The following is a 19,528-nucleotide window of genomic DNA, read 5'->3' as shown; positions in this document are numbered from 1 at the left end:
GTTAAGTGTTGTGTGTGGACATTGCAACATCAGAATGATGAATTGTTTGGTGTTAGTACTGAAACTGCAGTAGTCCCTCCGTTACGTTGGAGGTGATAACTGATATGAATTCATATTCCAAAACATGCATGCAATTTATAAATCTCCTTGGGGAAGCTGAAATCTTGTTGGAAGTTTAAATTAACCTGTGTCATTGATAACTTTGCTTATCCTTTTCCTCCCCGTGTTCTAGCTTAGAGAAAACTACATTTTCAAGTAGCTTTAAATGACAATGAGAACAATGTGTGTGTGCAGTGGGTCTTTCAATAGTTTCCTTTTAAAATTGATTTTTATGATTTTCACAAGTAGCAGTGCACGTACTCTGTAACAAAGATACTTATTCCCACTGCCTTATGGTAGCACCTGCCTGGTTTCCTCAGGCTCCTTTCCTCTGCTTTCAAGAAGGAAGCGATAGATAAGCAGGACTTGGCTCCCACTGTCTGCAGTACCCTCCAGCAACCTTCAGCCAGTGCCTCCACTTACTCTGTCTCTGCTTAACCTCACAATTTAGATTCTTGAAGTGAAGCACTGGGCTTTTTCTGAAGGTATTTGTATTTAAAGTAATGACTGCATAATTAATTTCTTACTGTACTTGTTCTTGGTGACTCAAATTTTATCATTCTTAACTGACCATGAAAAAAAAGGTAACATTTGACTATGACAGTGCTACATACATATGAAAATCCTGTCTCTCTTCCATATGTTGGGACAGAAGATGAGCTTTCCAGTATGCTCTGAAAACAAACAAGTTTTGGCTTAGTTGGAGCTGCTGATAAATAAGAAAAAAAATTCTCTATGTGGTTCATCCTTCGATATAAATTTATACAAATATGTGTAGTGAATTTTAATTTTTTTTTACTGTGATTATTATTCTGGACTTTGCATGTGTATGCGGATGTGGTAAGGTCTTCCATGTTAATAATGTATGCATGCATACATATATGTAGTTTTATTTATATATATGTATGTGGACATGCATATATACTACTTAGACAGGTGTGAAAATACCCGGAGTTGGTACGATTGTGTGTGTGTAGTGTGCTCCCTTTCTGTTTTGTTAAAGATGTGGCGAATTGATATTACATAGATTTTACCTTTTATTAGAAATTTAATAAGTAATTTTGACATGCCACTTCACAGTACAGTTTTTAATCTCTTGATCAACTATTTCCTGTTTTCTCTGTCACAGGGTGAAAGAATGATGTGATGGACGTGAATATGGGCCGCTGGTCAGGCTCACGGCTACCTCCGTCATGCCTTGCCCTTCTGATTGTCAAGTTCCTGGCCTTGGTTTGCCAGGTGGCTCATGGGACTGCCCCACTTGGCTTTCACTTCACACATTCCACTTACAATGCCACAGTATACGAGAATTCCGCAGCCAGGACCTATGTCAACAGTCAGACGAGGATGGGCATTACCATGGCTGACCTTTCCTGGGATATCAAGTACAAAATAGTGTCTGGTGATGATGAGGGCTTTTTTAAAGCAGAGGAAGTCATCATTGCTGACTTCTGCTTCCTCAGAATAAGGACTAAAGGGGGGAATTCTGCGATATTGAACAGAGAAATCCAGGACAACTATTTATTGATGGTAAAAGGGTCTGTCAGAGGAGAGGACTTGGAAACATGGACAAAAGTGAACATTCAGGTTTTGGATATGAATGACCTAAGACCTTTGTTTTCACCAACCACATATTCTGTCACAATAGCAGAAAGCACTCCCTTAAGGACTAGCATTGCACAGGTGACCGCAACAGATGCGGATATTGGGTCCAATGGTGAATTTTATTATTACTTTAAAGGTAAAGTTGATCTCTTCTCAGTTCATCCTACAAGTGGTGTTATCTCCTTAAGTGGCCGGTTAAATTATGATGAGAAAAACAGATACGACCTTGAGATTCTGGCAGTGGACCGTGGGATGAAGCTGTATGGAAACAATGGTGTAAGCAGCACTGCCAAGCTTTATGTTCACATTGAACGTATAAATGAACATGCCCCAACAATAAGTGTAGTAACTCACATTCCCTTCCCATCAGACAAGGAACCTACCTATGCAGTTGTTAATGTTGATGATCTAGATGAAGGAGCCAATGGAGAAATAGAATCTGTTTCTATTGTTGCTGGAGATCCTCTAGAACAATTCTTTCTGACTAAAGAAGGCAAATGGATGAATGAGTACAAAATCAAGGAAAGAAAGCCTATTGATTGGGACAGCTTCCCTTATGGTTACAACCTCACTCTCCAAGCTAAGGACAAAGGATCTCCTCAGAAATTTTCTGCGGTCAAACTGGTCCACATTGCTAGTCCCAAGAAAGAAAGTATTCCCCTGAAGTTTGAAAAGGAGGCATATGATATTTTCATCAGTGAATTTTCACCTCCTGGTGTGGTGGTTGCAGTAGTTAAGCTGATCCCTGAGCCACAGGGTGTGGAATACAGAATATCTCCAAGTGAGGAAGCTGAGTATTTTAAAATCAATCCCAACACAGGCCTTATTACTACTGCTCGTCCTTTGAAAATCATTGAGAAGGACCTCTATGAATTAGAAGTATATGCAAACAAAGGTGGTGATTTAAAAGCACGGGTTACTGTCAGGTTAGAGGATGCCAACGATCACACTCCGGAGTTCCAGCAGCTCTCTTACAGCTCATTTGTCAATGAAAGTGTCCCAGTGGGGTCCAGCGTTTTGGCAGTGTCAGCAGTTGATGAAGACAGGGGAGAGAACGGATACATCACATACAGTATTGCCAGTCTGAACTCACTGCCATTTACAATAAACCAGTTTACAGGTGTCATCAGCACATCTGAAGAACTGGATTTTGAGTCCTCACCAGAAAGTTACAGGTTCATTGTGAGAGCATCTGACTGGGGTTCTCCCTATCGCCACGAAAGTGAGGTGAATGTCACCATATACATAGGCAATGTCAATGACAACAAGCCCCTCTTTGAAAAAGTGGCCTGTCAGGGAGTGATTTCATCTGATTTTCCTGTTGGTGGTCACATCACTGCTGTTTCTGCAATAGACATAGATGAGTTAGAGCTTGTGAAGTACAAAATAATCTCTGGAAATGAACTTGGCCTTTTTTATTTAAGTCCAGACTCTGGTGTCCTGCAACTTAAAAAATCTCTTGTTAACTCTGGCATAAAGAATAGCAATTTTGGCCTTAAGATAACGGCAACTGATGGAGAGAACTTTGCTGATGCTATGTTTGTTAATATTTCAGTAGTTCATGGGAAAGTGTCTTCAAAGACCTTTAGCTGTAGAGAAACTAGAGTTGCTCAGAAGCTAGCAGAAAAATTGCTCAAAAAGGCAAAAGCAAATGTGAAGCTGAATTTGGAAGATGGTTTTCTTGATTTTTATTCGGTCAACAGGCAGGCACCTCATTTCGACAAATCCTTTCCTACTGATGTGAAGGTTTCAGAAGATCTGCCAGTTGGTGCCACCATCCTCAGGATAAAAGCCTATGATGCTGACTCAGGCTTTAATGGAAGAGTACTTTATACAATTTCCGATGGTAATGTAGATAGTTGTTTCAACATTGACATGGAGATGGGGATACTTAGTGTTCTCATGCCCTTGGACCGTGAAAAAACCGAGCTCTATCTCCTTAATATTACAATTTATGATTTAGGTAATCCACAGAAATCTGCGTGGAGACTGCTGACTGTCACTGTGGAGGACGCAAATGATAACAAGCCTGTTTTTCTACAGGACAGTTACTCGGTTAATATTTTAGAAAGTACAAGTCTTGGTACAGAGATTATCCAGGTAGAAGCCAGAGATAAAGACCTAGGATCTAATGGTGAAGTGACTTACTCAGTTCTGACAGACACCCATCAATTTGCTATCAACAGTTCCACAGGAGTGGTGTATGTTGCAGATCAACTAGACCGGGAAGCAAAAGCGAACTACACACTGAAGATTGAGGCTAGGGACAGAGCAGAGAGCGGCCATCAGCAGTTTTCCGTTGTGCCTCTCAAGGTGTTTTTGGATGACGTTAACGATTGCTCTCCAGCCTTTATCCCATCCAGCTACAATGTGAAGGTCCTTGAGGACTTGCCAGTTGGCACTGTCATAGCTTGGTTGGAAACTCACGATCCGGACCTGGGCTTGGGAGGTCAAGTCCGCTACTCGCTGGTGAACGATTACAACGGGCGGTTTGAGATCGACAAGGCCAGCGGCGCCATCCGCCTGAACAAGGAGCTCGACTACGAGAAGCAGCAGTTCTACAACCTGACTGTGCGTGCCAAGGACAAGGGGCGCCCAGTTTCTCTCTCTTCTCTTTCTTTCGTGGAAGTTGAAGTGGTGGATGTTAACGAAAATCTTTATACCCCTTATTTTCCTGACTTTGCTGTCATTGGATCTGTAAAGGAAAACTCCCGCATTGGTACTAGTGTTTTGCAAGTTGTTGCTCGAGATGAGGACTCTGGAAGAGATGGGGAGATCCAGTATTCCATCAGGGATGGCAGTGGCCTGGGGAGATTCAGCATTGATGAAGAAACTGGTGAGTTTTGTTTCTGATTTCTCCTTCATAGAGGTTTTTTCAAAAGCAAAACGGAGGAATAATTGTTCTACCCTTAATGAGAAATTCGGTTCTTCTTAACAGGCAAGGTAAAATCATAAGTATTTTCCCGGCACAGCAATGAGATGATTTAATTACCTGGTTGCATTCATCACACTGTGGATGTGGAATTATACACATTTCTTTTCAGCAGCTATGTGAGGGCTCCATTTAGAAGGCAGTGATAGTAACAGAATGACTTGCTTACAGTTACTGCATTATCTGTTCATCACTGTAAATTACTCAGGCCACCTCCACAAAGTCAAAATACTCATGACTTTGAATGCAGTGTTAAACCAAATGAAAGGAAATAAGGAGCATGAAAGAAAGATGATTTTGTCTTAAAACCTATTTGTGGCCTTGTTCTTGTTGCGGGGATTCATTTTTCATGCGAGTTATTCTGGAATGGCACACCATTCTGTGTAATACACTTTCTTGTGTTTATCAGTGTTGGTGTGCTTATGTAAAAGGTAGAAATCCAGGGAAGTGTTCATAGCTGTAAATGACCTTTGGTAATTTTCCTTTGGTGCCAGTAGTATTATAAATATTGGTGTTAGAAAGCATTGTTAATACAGCGAAGGTTCTTCAGATGCTGAACTTTATTACTATGCCACCCTACTGGAAAATGTTCAAAATACTAAATACAAAAGTGTGTTTAGTAAAACACTTAAAAACTGGCTGTTTAAATGTCTGATGGTTGTTGGGAGTAATGGTGCAGCTGTGCACCACTAGAAGTAGTGCGGAAATTAGAAAATATTAGTCAACAGTTTCAGAAATTATATTAAATATGTTAGGTCTGTGGATTTACTGTGGTTTGTATGTCTTCTTCTGAAGCTTTTAATTGAGAATGTGGTATTAAACATAAGATTAAAATGTATGTTTTGGCAAATTCAAACTGTTTAATCAAATGTCAACTTTCTAAACTGAACATTATGAAAAACAGACGACATCACAAATGCTGAGGCTCTCATAGTATAAGCAGAGAAAAATATTTTTATTCTATTTTTGCTACAGCCTTGCGGCTACAGTTGTACACAGATGATTGCAGTCAAAACCTTATGTCCAGAAACATCAGACTTGAGTGTCAGAAGTCAAGAGGGCACCTAGTGTAATTTCCAGAAATGTTAGAAACTCACATATCTTATAGTGCTGATAGTAGCGGAAGGCGTTCAGGCAACATTATTTAGACATTTGGACATGTGTTTAAATACTAAGGTCCTGCATTTGAAAATGTCATCCTACCTATTTATTGAGTAGTATTGACTTCATCTCAATGGGTTCTTTATAAAGCATTGGGAGGTTGGTGCCAATGCTGCAATATTGATACAAAAATCTCAGCAATCGACATTTATTGAACTTAAAAGAGCTGTTAGAGTTTACTCACTGAATGTAACTCACTCATAAGTGAAAGATCCAGTTTTTTACCCAGTGTCTACCCTAGTAGAGGCGATGGTCTAAAATAAGTTGGGTCCTTTGTTCAGTAAAGCACAAATCATGTTTTAACGGGAATGGAAATTGTACTCACTGTTCCACATTAAATATACTTACTTTCTTTCTAAAATTGAAATATATTTTGTGGAGGCAAAAAAGCCCCAAATCTCCCAAGATGCAAAGATTTTTTCTGCCTTTCACTCTTTCATACGTGTTAAGTGAAAATGAGCCAACCTGTGCGATTTCACTTAAATCATTCCAGAAGATAATCTAGAAGATAATCCAGCAGATCAGAAGATTTGGGATTCTTGTTTCTGATTTTCCCAAATGTTCAATGTCATGTAAGACTTCTTGAAAGCAATTTGAAGAACACTTTGCGTGCTGAGCTTCAGCCAGGGCGATGTGGAGGGCAGGGCTTCAGGGTTACTCTGGGTCATGCTGTTGTAAGCTGAATGCAGGATTTGACCTTCTGTGTCAAATAAAATGCAACATTAATACTCTGCTATTGAACTGGTGGCAACTTAAATGCTGCTGAATGATGAATCAGCTTTCTAGCTGTAGAAAAAGGCTTAAGTCACATATTGAATTAATTTATAAAGAGATAGCTGTTTATTTACTTTCAGTGCAGTTCATTTGTCACTTTTAAACTGACCAACTCTATTGGCTTATGTACCGTCTCCCCTGAAATTTGTGAAGGTAAGCAGGAGTGTGAAGTACAACAAATCAATATTTTTGGCTGCTGCCTTAATGAAAAGATGACTGCAGCATCCATTATAATCATTAGGATATAAACTGGGCCAAATTCATCCTGATATATGAGTAGGCTAAACTGCAAGCAAGTCTGTGCTTTCAGCAAAATTCTGCTCAAATGCATTGTTTTTATTTTTATGAAATATTACACGTTAATGGTTTTGCCCTGTGTGTTGAGTGAGATGTGCTTTTGCTTCCTGAGGCACACTGATACTGAGGAGTTGAAATGAGGAGAAGCAGGCCTTCATGAGGGATACACATGCACCATGCAGCTGCACCTTTGTTCTCATGGTGTCTTCTTCCACTACAGATGTACATAGGTGCATGATGGTACATCTGGAAAATATGAGGCTCAGGGGAGATCTTCTCACTCTCTACAACTGCCTGAAAGGAACTTGTAATGAGGTGGGGGTCAGTCTGTTCTCCAAGTAACAAGTTTCAGGACAAGAAGAAATGGCCGGGAGAGGTTTAGATTGGGCATTAGGGAAAATCTATTCACTGAAAGATTGTGAGCCATTGGAACAGGCTGCTCAGGGATGCAGTGGATTCACCGTTTCTCAAAGTGTTCAAAAATGTGTGGATGTTGTACTCATGGCTATGGCTTAGTGATTGACTTTGCAGTGCTGGGTTAATGGCTGGACTCAGTGATCTTGGAGGTCTTGTCAAAGTTAAATGATTCTGTGGTCTATCTCCACCAAGCTTGATCAAGCTTTTGGTGTGGGTTTCACTACAGGCTTTTCTCCATTCAGGTCAGGACAGTGGATGGCAGTCAGGGAGCTTGGGAGTCTTCTCTGTATTGGTCCTTACAGATGCTTCTGCACAGTGTAAATGTGCAAATCTGGGTGCTGTTGTGGTTTGGTAAGAGTTGTACCATGGGGGTGAGCCTGGGATTCCTTTCCTACAGTGCTGCTCTTTGCCTCATATCATGTAGAATTGATAGATTGGAGAGTATTGTTGTTACAGCATTCACTGCTAAATATGCCAGTTCATACATGGTGGTAACCAGAAGCATAGCAAGTGTTTCCCAGATAGAAGTGTGAATCACTTCCAAATTTGCTTCACTGGATTTACTTTCCATTTCCAGGAGTTGGAGCCAGTACAAATCTGTAAATAAATAGAATGTCTCCTGAAGTAGGTTGCTGCAGTTCCTGACCTTTCAACTCCATCTGTGGTTTCCCACTACCTTAGATAGAAAATGAAATTTCTCATGGGTTTGGAAGTCAGTCATGATTTATGACTAAAAAATCTGGTTTCAGACTTTCCTTGAGGTTAAAAAAAAAGGAGGAACTTTTTTTTATTTATTGACTGTTGATGTAAATGTCACAAACATGCCATTTAAGAACCTTGCACTGAGAAACATGTAATGTGATCCTTCTGTCTCCTGTTCAGAACTGCCTTTTTTTTTTTTTCCCCTGTCATGTTCATTTTTTTGGGATCCAGATATATAATCTGTTATAAAATATGGTCGTCTACAATGAGAACTAGTCACTGCAAGCTTCTTCAAGTCAACAGAAAGAAATCAGTCACTGAAAAATATGATTAATTTCACCCTAATGTAAAAATATGAAATAAGTTGGATCTATCATGCTCTAAAAAGCATCATTGCAAAGGTCCTTGTGAGACTAGCTCAGGTAGGGGTCTACACTGAGTGCCTTGCTTTGGTCAGATGTAGCCCATCCCTGTTAACTGTGAACAGGAAGATATACTTCCAGCCTTACTGCTAGGTAATTTATTATGACTCCTCTCTACCAGATTCATGGTTTTAATCTAGTTTCTGGGAATTAACTTTTATTCAGAAACCCACACATAAGTGCGCTTCTAGACATAAAAAGTGGAAAAAAAATTTGAAAGTGTAGCGGTGAGAGTAAATGATAGTTTGATATTTCATTTTCTGACAATACAGTGTTAAAGCATCTGACCCTCCCTTTTATCTACAGAAATTGATCAATATGTTATATTTGGATCTTGCAGAAGTGAGCAGTAACCTTCCCCTTGTGCCACTCTCATACTAAAGAGAAGCTGAAACCATTTCCTCATCTTTAGTACTGCTTCCTGCCTGGTGTGCATTTCCACTCTCTTTGCCAGTCTGCTAATTGCAGTTTCTTAGAAGAAAATTGTGTAAAATGCACTCTTTTATCTCCATATTTTTGTGACACAAATGAGCAGAGATGTGGTAAAAAAAAAATTGTGGGATGAGAGTATGCTCCGAGTTTCCATCACAGGTTAGCTCTAATAGTGATGACTACTACTCTTGTGGAAATGTTCTCTGTCAGAGGTCCTACACTGCCTTATTAAAAACCTGGATTTTCTTAGCTCTGGTATGTGCACCCTCATAGTGCTGATACCACAGCAAAGTGGTGTATTTTTGTTGTTTCAGGAGTTGGTGGTGAGTCCAACAAATGCTTATGGGTTTATGATATCACCCACCTTGGGAGACTGAATACCATCTATCAGGATCTCTTTTTCTGGCTGCAGTGGCAATGTGAACAGCTAGTGGGAGTTCCTGACTTCTTGAAAGGTTGAGTTAGATGATACCAGATTTAAATGCTGGAATCCTTCTTCTTCTTTTTTGATGATTTGTACTTCAGCTAAACTTCATTTTTACTCTAGCTCCGGATTTTAGTCTGGCATCTGTTTCTACATGTTAATATAACAGCCTGGCACACAAAGAGATTCTATATTTACCCTTACACTACCCGTGACAATACTGGTAATAGGAAATTATCAAGGTGAGTTCTAGAGGAGCAAAGAAACGAGACAAAATCAGTGTCTTCTGCTGCAGAGGCTTCTGTAGGGTTTGTGAGAGTTGGTGGAGCACCATCCTGACATACATGGAATTACTAACTCCACTGCACAGGTGGGGAGACTGAAGCAACAAGTTTTTTACTTGTTCTCAGGAAAGCATAGAAACATCTTAAGTCCCACTGAAATTGAACACGAAGATAAAACAATGGTGTTAATGAAAAGCTTGCGGGATCTTCAATGTTCTTGCAAAGCCCATGAGCATGGACTTAAAGAATGCTTTCAAAGAATGTATTCTTTATTTCCTAGGGTTGTTCAGGAACCCGAGTCCCCTAAGTTTCATTAGAACTTTAAATTTAGTTAGCTGGCATTGATTTCTAACTCTGTAGAGGACCTCTGGTAAGAATGCAATTGTGTAGATGACTCTGTTAACTTAATCTTTAGATGTTTCAGCCCTGCAATTCACACTAACAGGCCAGTCCTGTCTTTCACAGTGCTGAAAGCTTAAAGGTACTGCTAAATGAAAGTAGAGTTCAAATCATTACAGACTCCATGGGTTTATTTATGGTGCTGAGGATAATGGTCTGAGCTTCTATTTGGATACCTCAAAAGTGATAGAAATTCCTAACAAACTGCGGCTAGAGAAGGCAGTTGGTTCTGGAAAACTCTATCCATGGCTTCATAATGGAAGCTAGAAACACCAGATTATATAGTTTACAATAAACCAGACCTGCCTGCACTGTGCAATCTATTTGGCAGAAAGGAATGAATTTACTGATTTGGAATCCTTGCATCTTCTTGCTGTCTCTTAAAATAGTTTTCAGTTATTTTGTATGCAGGTTGAAGTATATTTTCATTTACTACAATTTGAGTGGTTTGATAAATATTTATGTGGGACCATTTCTAGTTTCTTCGAAACGATGTAAAGTAAAATGAAAATAATTTGTGATACATGTTTTTCTCCCTCTCAGTTGTTTAATTTTATGGAGGTATGTAGGAGCTAGTGGGTGGATTGGGGTGGACTCACTGGCAGAATTTAATTCACTGTAGAGTTTGGAGACACTAGTATTACAGATGTTATTCGTCTTCCTGGAGAGTGTAGGCAAATTTCATTACCCAGAGACAGTATTTTGGAGCTTCTTTATTATCCCAGGCTTCTAAACCCAGTTTTCAAGGTAACTTCAGGTCATACCACAGGAGAAGTGCCAGTGGGTTCTGCTGGGAGGTGGCTTGGTAAAAAACAGTGGCTCACAGGGGAGACACTTGGAGCAGACACTCATGACAAGATCATCAGCCCTCAACCTGTCCATGGTGTCTCTCCTGAAAAGCCTCTTTGGGGAGGGGTGTGTCATATGGATCACAGACCACAGTCCTGGCCAAAATCTGGTCTGTCAATCTGTGTCTGTGTCAGGCAGGAATGAGGCATTCCTGTGAGCAGCTATTTCTGAGCCTGTGTTATTGGTGCTCTGTGAGTTATCTCTGGCAGCTTTTAACAGGGGAAGTGTTCCTTCATATAAGATTTCTACTTTTAGGACAACAATCACTAACACTTTTCTTTTTCTTTAAAGTTAGTCATGGTAGAAAACCAGTAATTTTTATACAAATTCTGTGTCTGTATGTTCATAATTTCCCTGTCATTTCTAGATGTAAATCAGTAAGGAACAAGGCTTGTCTTAGTTTCACTGGAGCAAATTGGTTTAACTTTTTTTTAGTAATATGAACCTTAAAACAATACATCAGCTTATGAAAATATTTACTTTAAAAGGCTGTTAGTATCATTCTGACATACTTTCAAAGTTTCAGAAGTAAGGCCAGTCATGCAGAATTGTTTTATTCAAGCTGTTCAGCTCTCTAAGCTTTATACCCCATAAAACAGCTCACAACATATAATTTTTATAGCTAGCTGTAATTTGCATGCTTTCCCTTCTTTGGAAAATGTTTAGAGAATATCCTTTATTATTCAGAATGCTCCTGGTGATAGGATGTTTTGTCTCAATCTCTGAGTAGTTTATTTATTAATAAAGAAATGTGTAGTCTGTATTTCCTCCTGTCACCTTTATTACCCTTGAGAGATCTTTCCAAGTGCATTTTGTATTATGTCTTCTGTTATTCTCAGTGTATAATCCCCAAAGTGACCTCTATATTAGCTCATGCATCATCATCTATTAAATTATACCCAGGTGCTCCTGCAGAAAGCTTATCTCCAAGGTGCCAGCAAAGGGACCAAGCCACAAGTTAGTGAGTTTGATGATATTAGAGGAAAATTGACTTCCAGTGACTAGTGTTCAGTCTGAGCACATGAACACCAGCTTTATCCTGGCATCACTTGAGACCATGAGCAGCAGTTCGTGGTAGTTCAGAGGAAACTGGAGAAAAATCCTTTTTAGCTATTCCAAAGCACCAGTGGAAGCCAAGGGCCTTGAGAAGGGAGGTGTTCATGCAGAAATGCAAGCTTATGCGTGTATGGAGGGTAATATCCTCTTCCAGGGTATACAGAGGAGGATGTTTGGGCAATATCTAAGATTACATGGAGTCATTTTGTTGCACTGCCTAATCCTTTGCTGTAACAAGTCCAAGAGAGAGAAATCTCCGCTGGCCAATAAAACTGAGGACACGTGTTGCTGTCTGACCTTGCAGCAGGTTGTGTGGCTTTTTAGGGAACTGTAGAACTGGACAGAGTTAATCAGGAATTTGTAGAACTGGTTTGGAGTGATAACACTCGACTGATCGTGTATTTCTTCCCGTGCTTGAATATGTACGTAGGCTCAAGGATTTACCTTGGAAGCTGGATTAAAGGGTACTTTTTATAAAGCTGTTTGCAGTTCAAGGACTACAAGTAATGGTTAATCAGTCAGTTGCTTGGAAAGCTTTTCCAAGCTTTCATTGCTCTCATTGCTAAAAATTGTGTCATATTGTAAGACTGTTTGGCTGATTTCAGTGTTCAAGTCTTGGAACTTGTTAGGTGTTTGCCAACAAGGTAAAAATAAAATAAAATGAAAAAGCCCTTCTACTGTTAGATCTCTTTGAATTCACATATACATGTTTACCTGAAAATAGATGTTTGGAGATGAGCTGCTGTAGCTCATGGAACAGATTATTTCAATCTGTAGTCTGCTGTTTAATGTAAACATCTTTATTGCATTTTATACACTTATGGTGTCTTATTAGCATTGAAGTGTTGCCAGTAAGACATAACTGAGAGAAAGCCAAAAAGAGTGCACGTGGGAAGGGTGTTTTCATTGCACTTGGTTTGCATTAGGTGTTTGCACTAATACATCTCTGTGTATGTCAGAGTGAAGTTGTCTGCTGGCATTGGGCTGGTCATTTTGTCCGTGTTGAACAAAAAGGGTAGATCCAGTCAATTGTGGAAAGAAGTTGGTCCCAAGTGTTCCTGTGGTGTTCCATCAGAGCGGGAAGTGTATGAAGGTGCAGGACTGTGCTTTGTTTCCTCTGTGCTGAGAGCTGTGGTACATGCCAGTACATCCCTACCTAAATGACTGGGAATATCAGGACATGCTGTGGCACTTACCCACCCCTCCATTGAGATACATGTGTGATTTTTTGCTCTTAGATGTCTCAACTTTGCAGCTATTACCCACTGGAGACAGTTGGGTTACCGCAACCCTCCTTGAGAGGGAGGCAGCCTGAAGCTACTTCTCTTAGGAAATGTTTTTCAATTACTTTGATGATAATCTTGGAGTTGAGCAAATTGTACTAACTGTACATGAGCAACAATTTTGCAAGGTGATGGACTGGAAAGATGAGAGTAATCTCATTGTGTGTGGTTTCAACAGCTCTCTGCTTCCACTGCGATGGCAAGGTCTGCCTATCTTTCACAGCTGAAGCTTTTGGTTTTCAGTTTTGCTAAAATATGCATAGCAAATGAATGTCTGATTTTAGTTCTTGGCAGCCCATAAAGAATTATTAGCATCTTTATTTGGGAATTTTTCATCTTAATTTGAAAATTTAACTGAGAATTTGTGTTCTGGAAATGTAACTTTATGCATATGTCATTAAAAATGGTTTTGCTTCACACCAGTGGTTCACTCTATAGGGTAAAGATTTGGCAAAAAGAAGAAAACAAACTGATACTGTGAATCAGTTAATTTTTTTTTTTTGCTCAAAAACTTTAGTTTTGCAAGAGAATAACTATGGGATTTAATTAAATTTGCCAGAAACTTCACAGTCCCAGAACACCTTTCATCTAAAGTACAGAAATTATTTTCCACATTTTAATGAAGGAAGCTCTTTGATGTACAGTGCTTATGTGGTTTCCATTTTACTGAAAGGTGTAGGTAAGTTAATAGTTTGAGATGTTTTTCTCTTTTTTTGGAAGGTGGGGAGTGACAATGCACAAATTTATTAAAAGCCATGGGAACTTGAGGCGTTTGTCATATCTGTGATGAAGCTGTACTTAGCCATAGCAAATAGGGGTGGATGGGACAGATTCTTCTGCATACCAGCCTGTTGTTCCATGTGAGACCACCCTTCTTACACTGTACAGGATCTTGGAGATGGTTTTAAAAGGGTTGGATTTTACCATTTCTTTTTGAGATAGCTTGTAAGGATGAACTGATTTGGTTTGCTCTGCTCGGCTTCCTTTGGATATGTTAGTTTGTTTTGTTTTTTTACTGTGCTATAGTTATAATTTAACAGTAACTCTTTGATGATGGCAGGTTGTAGCATAAGCCATTGTCAGTGATTAATGCAGCTTCCTCTGGGGTGATAACCTCCTGTTTCGCTGTGGGTGGAAAGAGCAGTGGATAGCTACAAGCACCAGCAGTGAGGGTCAATCCAGGGACAGCCTGAGTCCCTGTGCTGCCCACAGGACTGGCAGCTGGACAGAAACCTCAGCCAGCCTTTGGGGCTGGTTATTCTGGGTGGCACTGAGTGCTCTGAGTGGCTGTGAGGGCCTTCCCAGTATGGGACAGGCTTCCCGGTATGGAGCAGCCTCCCTGACTTCACCCTCTCCCAGCACTGCCCTTCAGAGACACTTGCCTTGTTCTTCTCTTTAAGGAAATCCTGAAAACAGCAGATTGAGCCCCTGTGAGCTCAATACAGCTCCATTGGAAACAGCTTCCATCAGAAACCTAACAAACATTTAATGTGCTATTTTCACTCCCACAGTACCAGCATAGGGCGGTCTGTTCTGTGCCTTCTGTACCTCAAATTAGTGGTGTGTCTTCATCTCCACGAGGAGCAGTTGCACCAGCCATTTGCTAATGAGATGAGATGCTTTTTGTGAGTGTGTGGCTCCTTTGCAACCCAGTGTGGGTCTGCCTTTAATGAGGTATCTTCCTTTTTGGAACATTCAGTGTGGGCAGTAGTTCAGTGTGGGCAGTAAGCTGCTTCTGAGGTACAGAGTGTCATGCTGGAGACAAGCAAAATAATCAGAAAAGGAGGATTGTGCCCATAGTGACATTTGTAAAGGAGACAGGAGCTGTTTATGAGGCTAGCATTTAGCTGTGCTGGCTAAAGGGTAAATAGCAAAATCTGTTTCATAAATGTGACCCAATGAATTTATGACTGCTAATTCTAAAGTTTGCCCCTCCATCAGTTTATTGTCAAAACCTGTGGCAGCTTCTCTCTAAAAATGAAGGTAATACCTAAATAATGTTGGAATTTTCTCAGCTGTAAAGATTAAATTTGTTGATGGTGGAAGTGGAAAAAGCCATTCAGCTGGTGGTTGTTGCTGGCTGCAAGCATTGCTGCATTGCAAAGTGCTCTACTCCTATATTGTTAGGAGCACAGAAGGGTTCCTGTTCTCTTTGTGTAAACATAGCAGTATTTAAAACTTTTTGCATATGCTTCTACTCTTTCATGGGGATTTCCTTTAATTGCTTAATCTTTCATAATGAACATTAATCTGTCACTGGCAAAGACGAAATCCAGCTAATTCTCAGAAAATCTGTTTTTCTTTCTCTGCACCCACAAATTAAAACTCATCTGATAACAGTTGGAAGCTCTATCTAGACATTGAATGTGATCAGAAATAACTGTGTGGTCACACTGTCAATCATAATCCAAGATTTAACAAGAGGGTTTGGACTTTCCTGGCAAGTCCCTGGAGGGTATGGGAACCTCTGGTAAAGGGGCCATGTATCCCCTTTCTGTGGTCACCTGGATCTAGGAGAGACTATCTTACTGGTGGGGTTCCTAAAGGGTTGATGTATACACAAAAAATCCTCCAGCCAAGCGAACTATAGCAGAGAGCTTTTGCAACTTGAATTGCTTCTGAAGAATCCCATGTTTTCAATTTAAAAAGGCTGTGATTTCCACTCCCTTTATAGCTGGCATTTATCTGTTTTGAAAGCAGAGGCAGCCCATTCCTGCACCTGAATGCTGATTCCTGCTACCTCCCCTCAGTGGCTCTGTTTTTTCCCACAGCCACTGGTGAACCAGCTCAAGAAAGCCATGAGGAAAGAACTCATTTTTTGAGGAAAAAAGTGGGGGGATCAGCTCCCTGGTTGCATTTAGAGGTCTTGCAAACACAAGCCAGTTGGGTGGACAGAGAGAAGGAGATCACGTGCAAAGTGAAGTATTGCATTGCCCTTTTGATGCTTGTGGCCCTGTGGGGTTGGGAACATGCATGCACACAGCTGCAGTGGTGTAATTCTTATTGAAATTCATACTGAGACATAGTAGACATTTACTTGTCAATATGTAACAGGGAAATTTGTAATTCCCTGTTTCAGAAGTTGCTTGGTGGAGAGTCGACCTGCTAAACCAGTAGGATTTAGTGGGATGGATGAATGGCTTGGAAATAACACGTGCAAGAGCTACTGCTTTGTCCTGGCTTTGTGATGGAGCAAGCAAGCTGTGTGCTAACATAGGGATTTGGTGTGTTAGCTGATTAGGCTGCTTATTTGCTACATGGTGGTTATGATGTGGGTCCCTGGGCCTCAAGCTGAAATCACAAGTCAGAACAACTATCAGATGGCTAAAGTTGCTTACTACATGTCACAGAGAGAGACAGAATCCCTCTGGCAGTATAACTAATCTTTTCATGCCTCGCTTTACCTGTCTGTACAATAAGTCTAATGATCATCACATTGTCAAAGGCAGTTTTTGTGCCAGTTGTGATGCTTGCATGATTAATGGATTTAAAATGCTGTGAGTGATTTTGATGGAAGCATGTATCAAAATGCAGTGCAACAACTGGGTAATGCAGTCACTTGGTATTTGGAGGGTGTTAAAAGAGAAGTCCCTTCAGGAGTCACTTCTTCCTGGTTTGATTTCCCAGGAGAACTGTAGAATCACAGTGATCTATTTAAGCCAGTAAATTTATTCCAAATAATTAACGATAGAAACGTGACACTGACTGCACTGGACATAGGCAACAGAAATGTGCTCAGGTTGCTCAGTCATTCCTTTCAGCCTTCCACGGGTGCTTCAAATCCTGGCTCACTGCGGTGCAGTGGGTGGAAACAAAATGCTAAATAAATTTCAGGATGAAATGAGACAAATCCTTACTGTTGCTCCCTGCATGCCATAATTGCTGTGTCAATTGTTTGACCAGGCCAAGGGGCTGGCTGTGATTTCGTGTTGCAAGTAGTCCTATGATGCATCATTTTAAATGGTTAAAAAATAAAGCTGCAGTATTGTTTTTAGCCATTCTTCGCAGTTGTGGAGCTGATAGCCATAGGTGGATATAGCTGTTGAACTTTTGTCTTGGGGAAGCATTCCTTTTAAGACATAATGGGAGACCATTTTGGTGGACTCAGAATTTTTTGGAGTTATGCTTCTGGCTTTCAGGTGCCATGGGAGAAGGTCACTTCAGTATTCCTGAGACAGGTAATATGTTATAGTGATACCATACATGATTTTTTGAGGGAACATTCTAAGATGAGGCTCTGCTATTATCCAGAACCTGGATTTTTGTGCCATATTATCCCCCAGAAAGCAGGAGCACCTCCAGCGCAGCGTGCTCAGCTGCAGGACAGTAGACAGCAAAGCGTGCCAGAAATGTGCAAGCTTTGTGTCCATACCATGGGTGCAATGTGAGCGTAGCATGGAGGGAAAGCTGTAGATTAGAGCAAAGTGCAGCAGAAACTCATTTGAAGAGTCTCTCTGTTTACCTAAAAAAATAGTTCTGGCAGCTGCTAGCCGACTTGCCTGCTTAGGGTATTTTCCATGTCAATAAGGAGCACTGCCACAGTCTCCTCATTTCAAATCCAGTATGAGCCTCACCAGAAGTGACAGAAATTAATCTGAGCTACTAGTTCCCATTTTTGGGTTTGGGGCCAGGGAGTTTGAGGCAGCATGCAGAAGCTGGGGAAGCAGATTAATGCTGCCTACAGCTCATGGTATTTTGGCTCAAAAATGTGCTGAAGGAAGACGTGTCTACCATGGCTTCACTGCCTTGCCAAAACATTTGCTGCATTGTGGGGCTTAGAGAGTGATAGTTGTATTAGGGAAGCATGCTCTGCCCTCTCATATTCCTCCCATTTTGGTTAAACTCATGACTTCTACCCCACAAGCAGAGTTGCAGACCTCTCCTTCCTTTCATGTGATGCTTGACCTTCTCTGTCTTGGTTTTTTATGGTTTTATCTACTTGTGGAAGTGTCTCCCTTCCCAGTACAACCTAAATTCCAAGCAATTCCCCATCACATCCCTGTTGTCTCCACCTTACTTTAACAGCAGAATCACTTGGGTGGGTTTTTTCAGTTTTTTACTAACTGGAGCTAAGCACAGGACTGGAAATCTTCCTGAGGATTTCAGGTATCTATAGTGATTTGGAATAATTTCATTTGCCAGTGTCACAGCCTGGCATCTCTATGAGCAGGGCTAGGTAATGCAGGAAAGAATTTTTTTTTGTTTAATGGAGGTACCTAAGATTTAGGCAAACACAAATATTATTGATTCTACAGCCTTGGTTGAGTTGCTTGACGTGACTGAAGTTTATTTATTTAATTATTTATTGAATTATGTGTTCAAAAGATGTGGAATCTTTGGAATAGAAAATATTGCAAAGACTTTAAAGAGTTATTAGACTACATGGCAATAAAAAAAGATTACCCTATGACTAATCATTTATATGTTGTCTCTTTTGTGTGAAAATGGTTTTGTGTTTCTAATCAGCCAGAAAGGAAGTTGGTCTCTTGGTAGTGATATTACTAATGGTGATAAGCAAACGCAACACGGAAAAAGTCATGCTGAAAGCAATGTTCCCTGGTCCTTGTCACCAGCCTCTGTTTTGACTTTTTCATTTGTGCTGGCAATGAGTGATGTTAAGAGTGTCTCCTGGGCAACATGCTGCCTGAGTGGTGTGATTTATGGTCCACTGTTTTAGAGAAACTGCAATATTCTGCTCCTTACTAAAGAGAGCTTTAAAAACATACAGAGTTGGGAAAATATTATATGTCTTTTAAAAACAAGATCTGTGAACAGATGTATGCATCTATTCTGTCACCATACAGATGGGCAGAAAACATTTAGTTGTCATGGCAACAAAATGTATAGTGCCACAAATGAAAAAGAAATATATAAAAGAAAAGTATTTGTCTTGCCAGTTGTTATATCATGACAGCAGCTGCTGAATTTGAGTTTTATTGTCCTGAAACTTCCAACACAAAATCCTCCAGACCACGTTTCTCCTTAATGCAGTATTTGTGTCCTGTAGGCTTCCTTCAATTTGCCTTCAGATCTCTTTACTTTGGGAGGCATTGGCATTTTCATCTCTACTTATTTATTTATTTAGATGTGGTTTCTCTGTTGAATGAGCACAGGGCAGTAAGCAGTAGATTGATATCTCTGTTCTCATGAAGCAGCTCCTAGATGAATTAACATTTCTATTTTGTTGTTAACTGAGATTTCCATATTGCTGAGCATGATGGGTTGTACCTTTGATATTAGGGCGGAACAGGAACTGTTTAGGCAGTAATCAAAATTCTTGTATATCTGTATATAGAGTGAGCAGAAGAAAATAATGTAGTCTATTTGTATTATTCATTGGGATATTCTGAGAAAATCAGTCTTTGAAAATGAAATGATGCAATATTCAAATG

The 19,528-nt window shown here is 40.2% G+C and overlaps 1 protein-coding gene across 10 annotated transcripts in view; it reads left to right on the top strand.

Moving 5' to 3' along the window:
* Nucleotides 1-19,528, top strand: part of FAT3 (FAT atypical cadherin 3) — a 398,570-nt gene that overhangs the window by 84,957 nt on the left and 294,085 nt on the right. For all 10 annotated transcript variants that reach the window (XR_010356488.1, XM_064409542.1, XM_064409543.1 and 7 more), the window contains exon 2: nucleotides 1,229-4,540. Coding sequence is in view for 9 of the 10 variants with exons in the window: in XM_064409542.1 (XP_064265612.1) it covers nucleotides 1,246-4,540 (3,295 nt within the window). In the remaining variant the exon portion in view is untranslated. The remainder of the gene's footprint in view (nucleotides 1-1,228; nucleotides 4,541-19,528) is intronic.

This window comes from Passer domesticus, chromosome 2, assembly GCF_036417665.1.
Source record: "Passer domesticus isolate bPasDom1 chromosome 2, bPasDom1.hap1, whole genome shotgun sequence".
NCBI lineage: Eukaryota > Metazoa > Chordata > Aves > Passeriformes > Passeridae > Passer > Passer domesticus.
This window is presented reverse-complemented; position numbering and strand designations above follow the sequence as displayed.